The following is a 15,482-nucleotide window of genomic DNA, read 5'->3' on the forward strand; positions in this document are numbered from 1 at the left end:
GAGAAATGCGAAACTTTTAAGGCCCCTGAGGCCTCACTCTCTAATTATTTCCCTAAAAAGAAAGTTTCCTGCACAACTTCACGTTACGTTCTTTCCAATGACACCAAAAACATTGCAAACGATTCAGTAGTTTCGGAGGAGTAATTGTCACAAAAAACCTGCTTGCGTATTAAATAAGTACTAGTGTCCCTGTTGCTCGAATTCGAGCAATTGCTAAGTATGACAGGTGTTATTTTAAAACGAATAACAGTCATAATTTCTCATGATTCGACTCATAGATTATGGTAATACGGTAATACTCAAGATGTACATAACAGATTATATCAATTTATCCAGGCTCTCTGGCTTTTTTCCATTGTAATATTTTTGCCAACCCGAATTCAAACAGTAAATATTCCATTTCAACCAATTCAGTAAATGTTTATAGCAAACTGTTAAATTAGCAAACATATTGACTGTTTACAATTAACATATGTTCTTCTTCTCACTTTTAATTTCTGACAACAGCTGGAGTTTCATAAACATTTTTGTTTCCCATGTTAATCTTATGGAGAAATACGAAAATTTAAAGGGCTCCAGGGCCTCACTCTCTCATTATTTCCCTAAAAAGAAAGTTTCCTGCACAACTTCACGTTACGCTCTTTCCAATGACACCAAAAACATGACAATCGGTTCAGTAGTTTCGGAGGAGTAATTGTCACAAACAATCTGCTTGCGTGTTAAATAAGTAGTACCTGGGGACCGAGCTTTGCTCGGGGAAAATCATTAGTTCACTCTGAAAGCAGTCTTAGTATTGGAGATATAAAGATCCATTCCCAAATTCCACACAGTTCGCCTTTACTACGTCCTACACCATTTTCTACGTCATGGACCTGTTTCCCTGCATTCTCATAGCACTTTAGGATTGTAGATACCTTAATCTAATCGTTATTAACAGATCCCACACTCCGGACAGCTCGCCTTGACTACTTCCTTCACCACTTCCAACGTAGTGGACCTGTTTTCCTCCCTTCCCATAGCATTTCAGAATTGCAGACACCTTAATCTAGTCGTCATAAACAGTTCCCACGCTCCATACTACTTGCCTTTACTACTTCCTTCACCACTTCCTACGTCGCAAACCTGTTTCCCTCCCTTCCCATTTCATTTAAAGATTGCAGATACCTTAATCTAATCGTCATAAACAGTTCCAACACTCCGGACTACTCGCCTTGACTACTTCCTTCACCACTTCCTACGTCGCGGACCTGTTTCCCTCCCTACCCATAGCATTTTAGGATTGCAAATACCTTAATCTAATCGTTATAAACAGTTCCCACACTCCGGACATCTCGCCTTAACTACTTCCTTCACCACTTCCTACGTCACTGACCTGTTTCCCTCCCTTCCCAAAGCATTTCAGGATTGCCCATACCCTTATCTAATCGTCATAAACAGTTCCCACACTCCAGACAGCTCGCCTTGACTACTTCCTTCACCACTTCCTACGTCACGGACCTGTTTCCCTCCCTTCCCATAGCATTTTAGGATTGCCCACACCCTTATCTAATCGTCATAAACAGTTCCCACACTCCGGACATAAACAGATTCCAGACTTCGCACTACTACCCTTGACTATAATGTATCGACTAATCTTCACTATAATCTTTGCTAAATATTAACAAGTGATGTTTTTCCTTTTGTACTGTATTTGTAATTTGCTAGTATACTGTGGGTAGTTGGCTTATTATGAACACATGCTACACTTCAAGTCTTTTGTTTACTTTTTCCTTGTTATTTAATTCAGTCAACATGGTTACCTAGCAACCCATAAGACTAATGTTAAAAAAATGTGATTTTCAGTTTCATTTTTCTACGTAATTAGATTTTTGTTGGCAGTTCTAACTGCAGTAAACTCGTTTTTAGGCCATAAATAAACTATTTACAACATTTGAAGAAAATCGTCGGAGCCGTTTTCGAGATCTTGTTTGCAAGCATACATACAAGCAAACATTGCTCATATTAGAATATAATAATAATATAGGATAGATATAGATAATAAATATTGTGCGATTTGATTTTTAAAAATAAAAAAGCTTAGTCAAACCTAAAATTTCAATAATATCTTTGACGGTTAATAGGACTAGACAATCCTAAAATTCGTTCCCATATTAAATTTACCACTAGATGTTTTATTTATTGATAGTTCTTTTCGATGTTTCTTTCATTAAATGCAGTTCAAATATGTTTTTCAATCTTCAATTTATTTTGTTCTTATGAATACAGTCCACTTAATTAACACGTCCCCCATATTGTATACATATTCCAATACACTCCCCATCACGTCAGCATGCTGCGTGACCCACCTTGTTGGTGGCTACCACACTGGCTCCACAGTTGATGAGTAGTTGAACTGCCTCCGTGTGTCCGTGCCACGCCGCCATTAGTAGGGGTCTCATACCGTACTGCAACAAACAAGTTTATCAATTTATCATTTATTGTCAATTGACAAGTTTATCATTATTGTCTCATTTAAAGTAGTAGCATGTTAACTTGTTGATAGGAACTCATTATTGTTTCATGAATTTGTTGTGTCTGTATTACTGGGTATCAAGAGCATTCCATTATCTTTCGGTATTATTGCACTTGCATGTAACCTATGTATTATTATTAAACTGCAAAGTCTTGTTTGTAAATAGATTGTAGTTGTAATTTTGTTATTAATTGATTGTATATATTGTTCATTATTTAAGTCATTTGAAATCTAGCTGTCTTGATTGTTATTATTAATCAACATTGTAAAAATGGTGGAACCGTTGATAATAAATAAATAAATCAAGTTTATAATCAGCTGAAATTATAAAAGCACTAGAATTTAACAATAACTACTCCTTTAATAGTTGAGATAGAATTATTACCCTTCAATGTTGGGGGAAAAACAACTCTATTACCAGATTGTATTCTAACCAATATAAGAGTTTCAATATGGGTGGGCCTTTTAATACACTCAAGAAGTCTTACCAGTGAAATTCTATGGCTAAGTATTCTGTGGCATCAGCTTGAATACATATTTATTTTAAAAGGGTTCCCTCAGAAAAAATGTTAAAAATGCAAATGACGTGGATAGGCCTAAGGAAATAAATTAATAAAACTATTTAAGTGAATCAATTGTAGAGCACCTAAAATATAAATTTTGATATTGATGGAAAGAAAAAAATACATTTGATGTATATAAGTAAATGCCGTAAACAAATTATTATAACGATATCGTAAAATTACGAGGAAGACTCGATGGAACGTGTTAAATGGAAAGGCTAAAAACTAAAACAAAACAGAAGTGGTTGCGAACTATTATTTACTAACGAATGATAAATATGAGTAAAAGTGTTTTAAATGCATTCGTTATTCCTTTTTATGAAATACACAAGATCATTTCATGTCTTTGGATTTATTTATGAAATACGTCTCACCCCTAGGCAGACCACTCTAGCAGTTGTGTTTATTTACCCTTCGTGACGCTCAGTGGAACACACGCCTGGGCTTTTACCTGATTGTAGTAGCCTTTTAAAGTGATTTGCATTACATTGCACACTAGGTCATACAATCTTTTTAAATTAAAAAAAGAGTTCTAGATTTAGTTTAAATTTTCGAGAGTTAGTTACTGTTTTGATTTGTTACATGGCAAGACTAGTAAAGTGCATAATATAAGGGAATAATGCTATAAGTATAAAATTATAAGTTATGGTGTTGAGTTACAAGAGTAAATTTAAAGTCCAATTACGTAAACTCAACAATATATTTACCCGATCTCTGGCCTCGATGTCGCATTTAGCGTTGATCAGAAGCTCCATGATGTCTGTGGCCCCTCGCGACGCGGCCCAGTGGATGGGGGCTCTTCCATACTGGAAATGAGAAAAGCTACATTGCATCAACAGTTCGAAACAGCTAAATTAAGATCTTAGTATCTTAGAGCTAGCTTAGCTATACAAATAAGGTGACACCTTGGTACGAGAGTGGGACAATTAGGTATAGCAGTTCAGATTCCCACATTAGCTGAGATAATTTTTGTAGCCCGGTTGTTTAAAATTATCTTTAGTAAAGGCTGATAGCACATGCAATTTTGGTATGTGTGATAGCAGCTTGAAGTTAGCATTTTTATTTGAGTTGTATTGAAAAAAATAGTTAACTATGGTTTTTAGTAAAACTATTTACATAGAACAATTTTTTAAATGATTTATGATACAGATGAGTTTTAAACACATACAACTTAATCATGATTAATTGTAATTGTTTGCATGTAAAAATTACTTCGAACAATTTTGTCTGTGTAGTTAATAAATTGGTTGGTTGTGTTGCTAGCCTAGTGGTTAGCATCTGGGACTTCGGTGCAGGAGGGACGGGTTCAATCCCCGGCAGATCCACAAAACTTTAATGGGTTTGGACCCCATTCCCTTACAAGTGTTTGAAATGACTTCATAACTAAAATGCCACTGGCGTAGATACGAGCAAAAAAAAGTAATACGTCCTCTCAAAACGAAGTATTATGGCAGTCATATCGCTGAGGCAGGGCAATAATCCCGCCCTTTCGGAGACATCTGTAGTTAATGAACTATTCACAAAGTCAGACAACACAGCTGTCCTAAAGTGCACTCTCGCCATCATGTTGATTGTTTTCACTGCACACCATGTTGTGGTTACATGTTGGTTTTGACTAAGATAATTAATTAAATTTATTGTTAGCACTTTTTGGCAAACTTTGTATCCAGGCCATCAGGTGTTGCAACTGTCTCAGCTTAAAAATAATAATATTTAGAAAAGGTTTTGACATTACTCTTTCCCTAACCTAAATAACGTCAAATATTCTGAATTTTTATACTTTTCAGTAACATAAATTACTAAAAAGTGTATACGTAGAATTTCATAGGAGAAAGGAAGACAGATAATGAGGAGTTATACGTAACATGCTAGCCAATAAGATACACTATATGCTATTGAGATTGATAGGAAAGGACATAAAAATAATAATTAAAAAATAAAAATAAACTACAGATTTAACATTATCCTACAGTAAATAAGATCTCCCACACTCTAAACATTACCTAATACCTTCAGTATCCAATAGTCAATGCTAATACTAATTAAATCAGAGGATATAGCGTACTTATATATTTTATACAAGTAAAAGTACACTCTTTGAAACCCAATCGCAATTTTTTCTTACTAATATTTTTACTGTAATGTAAAACCAACATGTAATATATCTCGGTATATGGTTTAGGTTTCTGTGGTGCTTGATAATAAATTATTAGCGACTCCAGAAATTATTAAATAACTAACTACCATAATGCATTTAAAACAATTAACAACGAAAATGCGAAATTACAAGCAGAAGTAAATAAAACTATAATAACCAAAACATTAATAAAAGCTAAATATTGAATTATTATGATTCTTTTTCAATAATTCAACTTTACATCATACCTAATAAATGTATTTTATAAAGAATTTATCTAATACAAATTTAATAAAAACAAATATAGATAAGAGTATACTCACATTATTCCTAGAGTTTATGTCCACGTGCTCCTTGAGTACTTTTTTAACCGCATCCGGGTCATTTTTGATGACCGCCTCGTGTAGAAGAAGATCATTTTTCAGCACTGAAAAATATTGTTAGTTTTATTATTTAAGGAAATGAACCCCATAGAATTAATATATAAAAACAAAAGTAAGACGATAAGTATAGTCTATCATAAAGAAACCTCTTAATGTCAAGTCTACAAATTTATTCGTGGGGGCAACAGTTCATGTACCTGAAGAACTATTTTTTTATTCTTACAGTTTTAAGGGTATTTAAAATGATATTTATTTGGAAAACCTTTTGCATATCTTACGATTCGATACTGTAACTATTCACGACTTAAATTAACAGTATCATTCAGTACAAACCGGAAGGAAAATCATTGGACGAACTGTTATTATTTGTAAGTGAACAAAGTCTCTGTTTACTTAAAACGCATTGTTCTACTAGGTTTTGGTTGTTCAATCACTTTTAAAACATTACAGTATCTAAAACTGTGTTGAACATGTTTTAAGCTTTCATATATCCTTATTACGCCTGTTAAAATAATTAAGTCCAGTAAATTAAGTGCAGAGTAAAAACTGTGTAAGTTTGTCAACGGTTTAGTAAAATTATTTTTTTTTGGGTTTGAACACAATAAATCATTGATTTGCAATACTATAACAGTAGAGACCATATATATACATAAACCATCTTTTTTAATTATTATAATAAATCTTACACGTAAGCTTAAATAGTTCGTTACCACTGGCTTAATCAACACTTAAGATCTGTTTCGGGAAAGTACGCGCGTTTCTGTGTGACAGTAGGTGTTAAAATATTGACGAGACACAAGAGGCAAACATGGCCGGTGAGTGTCTCTAGGTAACAGAAGATATACATAAAGGATATTTGTAAAAAAATAATCTAATAATGTTGAACTACATTAGTTACTACTATACAATTTCTTTTTATAATTTCACAGTTTAAAGAACATATTATAACGTGGTGTTAATCACTATATTATGTTGTGCGATGAAGAAGATATAATGTGTGCGCCATGTTAAACACAATTTAACATTTTGATTTGTATAATACAACACATTATGTCATGATCTCTTATGTAATGCAGTATTATAGGGTAGCATTGTGAGGCTAGCTAGCGAAACCTTCCACCCTCCTCAGCAATTGCCCCAGATATTGTGTAATGCAACTTATAATATTAATTGTATTGATTAAAATAAAGCTTAGTTTACTATTTCCGCTGATTCTTTTATAGGTTAAAATTTCACTGGGGTTTATAAATACCTTAAAAAGTAATTATATTAGTATGTATTGCCGAAACATTTACTCTAATAACATACTTTTTATTTTCATATTGATGGATGTTAGACTCTGGATTTCTGTGTAATACTTAAAGTGGTTTACGAATTGGATTATACGAATGCAGGCATCTAAACCTCAAGTATTCGTTTTATATTGTCCTGACACCATTTGCTGCTATACCCAATATATAACCATACGATAACCAATAAATATATCCTCTACATTCTGCAGTCTCTGTTTTACAGGCAACCAGATATATGCAAGGTAGACGAACGAAGTTTTGCATATCAAAAGCTTGGTTTCTTAGTCCGCTGAGTGCATTTGCATACGAAGCGCAAAGTGTGAGAATTGAATAGATTTATTTTGTATTGGAGCTTTAAATTGTATCAAAACTTGTACTTAGGCATTAACAATCATAAGCAAATATCAATTACATACAAAAATACTGCACAGAAAAAGGAACTCATTACAGTATTTAAAATATAACAGTCAATTAAAATGTCTCTGATTTATAGAAGATACAGGGAGCGGCAAAATGATCTGACGGTTTTCTTTGCCGCCCTGTCGAGCGAATGAGTGGCGTAGGGTGGTGGGAATAGGGGCGTTACAAAGCCAACGTGTGAACATTTTTAGTAGCCACGGAGCCGTGGGACAGCTGAGAAACATGTATTTGTAGTAGAAGTGTTTTTAAAAGTGGAAATTCCTGTATAGCTGTTCAGTACACTTTTCAATATGGGTCCAAGGGGAAAAGTCCCAACTCAAAAAACCATTTTGCTGTGAGTAGGTAACTTTAGAGCTACTAGTATAGCATTGAAAAAAGTCAACAGGCTGTCCAATGTCAGCTCGGACACCAGAGAGCGCCGAGAGAGTGAGATACGCTGTGGAAGTTAGTCCTCAGCAGCCTAAACGTAAATAAGATGCAGCTCTGCACTTGTCTGGCCGCTCAGTAGAAGAGTATTACAATACCGTCTGCATTTTCATTCATACAAAATGGCAATCGTGCAACTGCAACAGTTGAAGCCCAGTGGTTATGCAAAGCGCATCTCTTTTTCAGAACAAGTAGTGATGACAAAGTTGTCATTATGAGTGACGAATCACACTTTCAATCACGCCACATAGTCTTTCTCACTCTCTTTAGTTTCACACCACGTAGTCAGATTTTAGTTTCAATGCTGAACTAGTAGCTCTAAAGTTACCCACCTACGGCAAAATGGTGTTTCGAGTTGGGACTTTTCTTCATTGACCCACATTGAAACGTGTACTGAACAGCTACACAGGAATTGCCACTTTTAAAAGCACTTCTACTACAAAGTCATGGTGCTCAGCTGTCCCACGGCTCCGTGGCTACTAAAAATGTTCACACGTTGGCTTTGTAACGCCTCTATTCCCAACACCCTACGCCAATCACTCACTTGACAGGGCAGCAAAGAAAACCGTCAGATCATTTTGCCGCTCCCTGTATTAAGATTTAAAAAATAAAAATATATATTTATAGCTTTCAAACTATGAAGCTGTTAGATACTTACGATAACGCATTCATACAAATGGTCGATAGCTTTGATGAATGAAGCATACGGCAAAAGTACAATGAAGTAGATCCAAGCTAACTATCTTTCCTACCTCTATTGATATATTATTTTTTTTGTATGGGACGATGGCTAGATGACTATATTAAGGTATGTAACAGTGTACAGGCAAGAAATAAATTCTCAAAAGTAAAAAACAAAAATCAACAATTTTGCTATGGAAACGGTACATTGACACCGTACTCGACCAGTTCATCTGTGTTCAGACACTTGATTGCTGTGAGTATTGCAGCCAAATGCAAGCTCGGTGGTTGCTCTAAGAGTGACGGTTGGCAGAGCTATTTTAAGCTCGTCCTCCCTCAGGTAGCAATAACTCACGATATCTCTCCAGAGGCTCAGGCCTCTTGGGTTCAATATTGCACAACTTCTCCATCTCTACGTGAGCGTAAACATAAACATCTGTGTGGAGAAAGCTTTCTGTAATCTCGTAAACCTGAACAACTTTTTGGTTTTATTTTTCGGTTGTCGTTTTTAGGCAAGCGAATAGATATCTTTGCTACGTTCAAATGGTGTTTCAAGTATTTAAAATGTTAACCATGCCAATTAATTATTTATAATTTTGGCCAGTCAGACGTATCATGAAAGTAATAGCTTTTGGATACCAAAATAGACATCCCAGACCAGCCATAAAAATATTTAGAAAATATTTGAGTACATGATATTGCTAACAAAACAGTATGTATAACAGTAGGTATAAAGAACATACTTTTGGACTTAAAATATCTCAACATGTTTAGCCTCTGAATCACGTAATTTACTAATAAAAGGTTAAATACCTGTAGTACTTGTCCGTGATCCTGTGTTTTAGGTCAGCGACCCAGGTTTCGAACCTAAAGGTTCATTTTCAAGCTGATACCATCGTTAAACTCCTTCTAAACACATAACACGTTTGTGTTTTCGTTTTCGTGTTCGTGTCTTCAACGACTCTTCACAGTTATGAAGAGGATTTATGTGTTTAGAAGGAGTTTAACCATGGTATCAGCTTGAAAATGAACCTTTAGGTTCGAAACCTGGGTCGCTGACCTAAAACACAGGATCGCGGACAAGTACTACAGGTATTTAACCTTTTATTATTAAAATATCTACCGATCATTAAATTTTCAAATTCTTATTTACAATTAAATTTAAGCACACTTAAAATTTGAAGGTTAGTCTTTTATGATTTTGTATAGGAAGCTTCTACCGATCTTAAATCCACGCTTATATGGATGTAGGCGCTTAGGCGTGGATTAAGGCAAATATATTAAATGGACTAGGAGACAAAAGCTTTTGGTATGCAAAACTATGTTTGTTCACAACCTGTTCATTGTTTATCTATTTGGCTTGACAAGCCTTTTAGGCCATCTTCTATGTTCGGTGACTTACTTTCTGAGTATTCTAAGAACATACTTGAAATAGTCTCACTCCATCAATGGTAGGCTAAATTTGGTTGAACTTAAAAACTTTATGTAAAGAAATTAAATAAAAATATAAAAGTACTTCATAAAATAAATAAACATGGAACACCAGTTATTAATACGACTACAATGTTTATAAACAAAAATGGCAGCCGTGTTATTCACATTAATGTTATTGGTAAAGAAAGTCTTTGCAATAGAACAATTTGTAATATGCAATTGGAACGCATGGTTAAGAAAAAACAGTAAGATGCTTATCTCGAGCATTGCTTACCTACTTTGGTTTACACAAACTTTACTTTAAGAGCAATACTTCTATATTAAAAACTTGTTTATGTGACGACGAAAGCTGCGTTGTTAAGCTGACATCGCGTTGTCATGTTAAGTGTATATGTTAAGTGGTTGCGTTCTCATTGAATATAAACTGACTGCTGCTGGTGACTATGGGCAATCTACTAATGTGCCAAAAGTAGATAAGCTCCAAAATTTTGGGTGAACCAAATTAATAGTAAGGCAACAAATTAATATAGTAACGTTAACGCCTATAAGTACTATTTAAACGTGTTAACAACCTTTCATTAAACGACAAATTGAATCAAATATTGTTTTTGTCTAACCAGAGCTATTCTAAGTATAGAGTATCCTAGATTTGTAAAAAAAAAACAATTGTTAGCCTATACCATTTTGCTATATTTATTAACTAAACGGAATATTTTGTTCGCAACCATTATTATTAAGTTTTTTATTATACTTTTAATTGAAATATCTTTAATTACTATAATACCTCTACTGCTTCTTCTGCTTGAAGATACGGACTCCTCAGAAGCGTCATCGAGCTCAGCATTCAGCATGACGTCACGGCAGCCATCTTGCTGAAACAATGTTACCTCAAATCAGTTATTAAAGTAAATAAAAAAATTGAAAATAATGCATTTGATATACAAATTTTTAATTGCAGACTGATTGTGCTGATCGAAATTACTTATTTCTGTTAAATACTTAAACTTTTTACCAAACTAAACTAATGAAATGACTTATTGTGTACCACCTATTTCAGCAACACTAAATAAGGCTGAACAAATAATTTATAAATAAAAAACTTTTTTAAAACAAAACGTTTTTAAATGCACTAAAAAGTAGAAAATAATTTTTAAATATGTGGAAAGTATAAATACTTGTAAGATTTAAAACGAAAAACGTGGGGTGCATGCAATAGATGATTTACAATTACCTTCACCTATTGAACTAAAGTATTATTATCAATTGCATGCACCCCACGTTTTTCGTTTTAAATCTTACAAGTATTTATACTCTCCACATATTTATAAATTATTTTCTACTTTTTAGTTTTTAATGTGTGTGGGTGTTAACTATTTCATGCATCTATATCAGATTAAGACAGAGGAATGTGGGAAATCTAAGGTTTATTTGAGTTTCTTTTCATATAATTATGTATTAGATTGAATGTATGGCCTACCTACTAAATATAAATATATCAATCTATTTAATTTATTGTTTAGGTTATAGAATACTAAATAAATAACAAATGACATTATTAACAAACTCCTTTATATCTGCAATCAGATTGTTTATCTTTATTTTGAAATGTTTGTTTGTATTAAGAATCTCTTGGGAGCAGAACCTGTACCTCTTAACATCTGCTTTTTGAACTGTCAAATTTAAGTATTTACAGCTGACTTTAATTAATTGATATATTTACATTCTTTCAAAATGTAAACATGGAAAATTTGGAAGCCAGTGGGGCGTAGCCCAAGGGAAATATGAAAATTAAATGCTATAATATTGCATTGTCATCCACTTGTGAGCTATGTTTCAAATTTCAAGTCTCTAGCTCATCGGGAACTTCGTTTAAAATTGATATAAAAATTTGGAGGAAAGTGAGCTAATAAAAACAAGCCCATGGGGCGTAGCCCAAGGTAAATATGAAAATTAAATGATATAATATTGCATTGTTATCCATTTGTGAGCTATGTTTCAAGTTTCAAGTCTCTAGCTCATCGGGAAGTATCAAAATTTTCAAGAAAGAGAGTTAATAAAAACAAACCCGTGGGGCGTAGCCAAAGGGAAATATGAAAATTAAATGATATAATATTGCATTGTCTTCCATTTGTGAGCTATGTTTCAAGTTTCAAGTCTCTAGCTCATCGGGAAGTATCAACATTTTCAAGAAAGAGAGTTAATAAAAACAAACCCGTGGGGCGTAGCCAAAGGGAAATATGAAATTAAATTATATGATATTGCATTGTCTTCCATTTGTGAGCTATGTTTCAAGTTTCAAGTCTCTAGGTCATCGGGAAGTTAGTATAAAATTGATTGCAAAATTTGTACCGGACAAGAAAGCGAGCTAATAAAAACGTTTTAAAAATACAGTAGCGCATTCTTCCACTGGTTCATACAACGATGTTCTTTTTTAATAAAACAAAATTGGTGTCAGCTGGTCCATATAGATGGGATGTCTACTTCGGTATCTAATATTCAATGGTTTACACAATTCTGCATAGGTTGATTAAAATATCAACATATGTTAGATCAGAGTAAGTAACTCGGCAGCGTTTATAAATTTTCAGGTACTGTAGTTATATTTTTATTCGAAGTCAGTCAGGTTAAGGAATTAGGCTCAGTATGTGCTGTAAATTAGATCTTACACCAACCATTATATTAATGATTTAATTTAACAATTTAAGTTAATAACTTCTTGCAGTCTGTTGTACAGAAGTAATAAAATTAATTCATAGCTTATTTTATGTAGATTTTACAACATGGATAAATAGGGCCTATCAATTAAAAAATCGCTAACTAAATTAACAGATTTAATTTGAAAAAATCGTTAATCCGGTGTTTCTAGTTAGCTTATAATAATACTCGTTATTATGAGCTATATTCCAAAACGCGCTTTTAGGAATAATTTTACTAGGAAGGTAAATTAAATTAAACTTATAATATTTCTTCTCAGAACCTCCGAGCTACGGTTTCCAAGGAAACAGATCCTTGTCAAACATCGTGGCGCAATTTCACTCCAGACGTCCCAAGTAATGCCCGGTCCTTCTATCGGTAAAAATATAACAAATATAAAATAAAAATATACATTACAGTTTATTCATTCTTTGAATTGTATCTATGTACTTTAATTTAAAAAGATACATTGATATGTCATTTTTAAAATAGTGTTACTTGTGACCTTGTACCTCTCTCTCTCGATTATGATTAATTTTAAAAGTTGATTCGAATAAACTTAAGTTTAATCGATGGATAGTCCACTAAATCTCTTTAAATTCTTTTGGTGGTCGTACACAAATTCAATAAAATATAGTAAGGGTGGTTTATTACAATCCATAGTTTAGTCTTATTATTATCTTCTTCACTCATTTGTGTTTTTCACTTCGACCAAGTGAACTTAGTTAATGTAGTTGTTAGTTTTTTAGTCTAGGATTTAAGTTGTTAGTCAGTGACTCAGTCGGAAGCGCCACGGACTTCTGGCCCAAGGCAGCGATGTCGTGAATTCGGACCTTGGTACCTGCAACTACATTTTATACACATAGTTTACAGTTGTATTGTATCTGCCTACCCATTGCTTTGCTGGATTCGTTCCGAGCACAAGCCCGCGTCCTACGTTGACGGGAAAACTCAAGATTAGAAGAGGCCGTGAACCTCTCTTTTTTATAAAAGACATAAAACAGGCACAGACTGGCCTTTACGACGGACTGTAAGAAATCATTGGCATAATTTTGTAATATATATCATTAAAATGGTTGTTACCTACCGTAAGATGTAATTCAAAGTACCTACCTGGCCTAGTTCCGTAACCCAACGTAAATAAGAGAAAAAACAAACAAACAAAGCTTGACTATATAAAATGTTTAAATACTTTTTAAAACTTTTTTCTGTTAGGCTATGACTATTGAGGTGACCTTAGTAATTGAATAGTTTTTAGGGTGTCCATAATATCTTACTCATAATTAAATAAACCAATTATAGCTTAACATACTTTTAAACAATTAAAATAAAACTTTAATTTTAATCATGTTGCCAAAAATTTGGCCATAATATTTTTCCGAATATATAACTAAGTGATCTTGACTCAACACAGGCTACTCTTTGGGGTAATTGCAGTTATAAATAAAAAATTGTTGCTATATTGAAGGTCACAGCTAATTTCTAGTTGTAATATTGTAGTTTAACACAACCAATTACAGTAATTAATTTCCGTTATATCACATGAATTTCGGTCACATATAAACGTTATAGCTATTGACCTTAACATAACGAGCAAACTAATATTCTGTGTCAAAATTAAATTGATGTTTCCCACATTGCTGAAACGTTTAAATCACAAAGTGAACAAATTGTATGTAATTTAACCTTTGGCATAAACTATACACACTAATATCGTTGACTTTTGATACAAATATTGGATACTTCAGTATCCAATAGTCAATAGTCAATTAAACATCCCAGGTCTGAAATGAGCAATGTGGATATTATATTGTGTTTGAAATGGCAGAACGTGGAGATATGAGAGGGGTCTACATCGTAACAATCAGCGGGTGACAACAAACATGGAACAAGATAAGATGATCAATCGTCATTGTTGATTGTCTTTTCATAATACATGTCAACAGTAATTTGAAAAAATAAGTTCGAGTTTAAACAGCTCTAACTGTTATATTCTTAGAAATAAAAAAACATGAAATGTTTTTTGCAACAGTTTTGTAGGGTGTGACAATACAGTTATTTAAATCACCAGTCAAGAGATACAAGTTTATTCTGGAGGAGCATGAAACGCTATACACATACCTGAATGTATTCATAAATATCTTCAACTTCGTGTTGGGGACTTTTGTCTATGACAAGGAACTTAAAAGATTCTTTACATGTGTTTTGACGATTTGTTTTAAATTTGATATCACGAGGTAAACCCTTAAGGATTACCAAAGATTGATAAAGCTGTTTTACTAAATTGAGTACCAGTAAAATGTATTGCAGTAAAACATCAAAACTGATCTGCATTGTTACAAAAGTACATCTCAAATATCTTCCAGAGAAATTAAGCAAATTCTTTTTGGGCGAAGGTAAATGCTAGTATCAAAATGTCGATACAGGATGGTCGTTAGATAAGAGTTATCGCATTGGTAGTCTCCTATCAGCAATGCCTGGACATGACTAATGCTTTACACATCCCCAGCTGTTTTATCGCTTAGGTATCAGACTTAATCAGCTGTTACATGTAACTTTTATACGTAAAATAGTAGCTTTATTCTATAAACAATAATATTTCGCTTTTTTATCTCATAAAGCTAAAGGGGTGTAATAACTAGTTTGCAATATTTTGTTAATAATTGTGAGGTATAAGGCAGTGCACAACTAATTACTTGATTTGATAAATTTAAGCGATTCAAAATAAATGCAAACTCTGTGGCTTTACTTGTTGTTGCCCTGGAGACCATTCTATGTTTAGCCACAGAAAACATACTAGACATTTCCAAACTATTTTAGTATTGATAAAAACCTCCAAAATAATCTACATATAACCAAATTTTTCAATTTTAGAAGATTTTCAGCTAATTTGGCCAATATATTTAGTATAATGGAAAGTCAACAAAGCCGATACCTCAT

At 33.4% G+C, this 15,482-nt stretch overlaps 1 protein-coding gene across 6 annotated transcripts in view; it reads right to left on the reverse strand.

Moving 5' to 3' along the window:
- LOC129003059 (ankyrin repeat and death domain-containing protein 1A-like) overlaps nt 1–15,482 on the reverse strand; it is a 215,283-nt gene that overhangs the window by 26,330 nt on the left and 173,471 nt on the right. For 5 of the 6 annotated variants that reach the window (XR_008491612.1, XR_008491611.1, XM_054431270.1 and 2 more), the window contains 4 exons: nt 10,633–10,720; nt 5,536–5,639; nt 3,783–3,881; nt 2,346–2,444 (listed from right to left, as the gene is read on the reverse strand). Coding sequence is in view for 4 of the 6 variants with exons in the window: in XM_054431270.1 (XP_054287245.1) it covers nt 2,346–2,444; nt 3,783–3,881; nt 5,536–5,639; nt 10,633–10,720 (390 nt within the window). In the remaining 2 variants the exon portion in view is untranslated. The remainder of the gene's footprint in view (nt 1–2,345; nt 2,445–3,782; nt 3,882–5,535; nt 5,640–10,632; nt 10,721–15,482) is intronic. The other variant, XM_054431272.1, reaches the window with a different exon arrangement.

The sequence above is a fragment of the Macrosteles quadrilineatus genome, unplaced genomic scaffold, assembly GCF_028750875.1.
Source record: "Macrosteles quadrilineatus isolate MER2022 unplaced genomic scaffold, UCM_ALF_1.0 Scaffold_9__3_contigs__length_116548681, whole genome shotgun sequence".
Lineage (NCBI taxonomy): Eukaryota > Metazoa > Arthropoda > Insecta > Hemiptera > Cicadellidae > Macrosteles > Macrosteles quadrilineatus.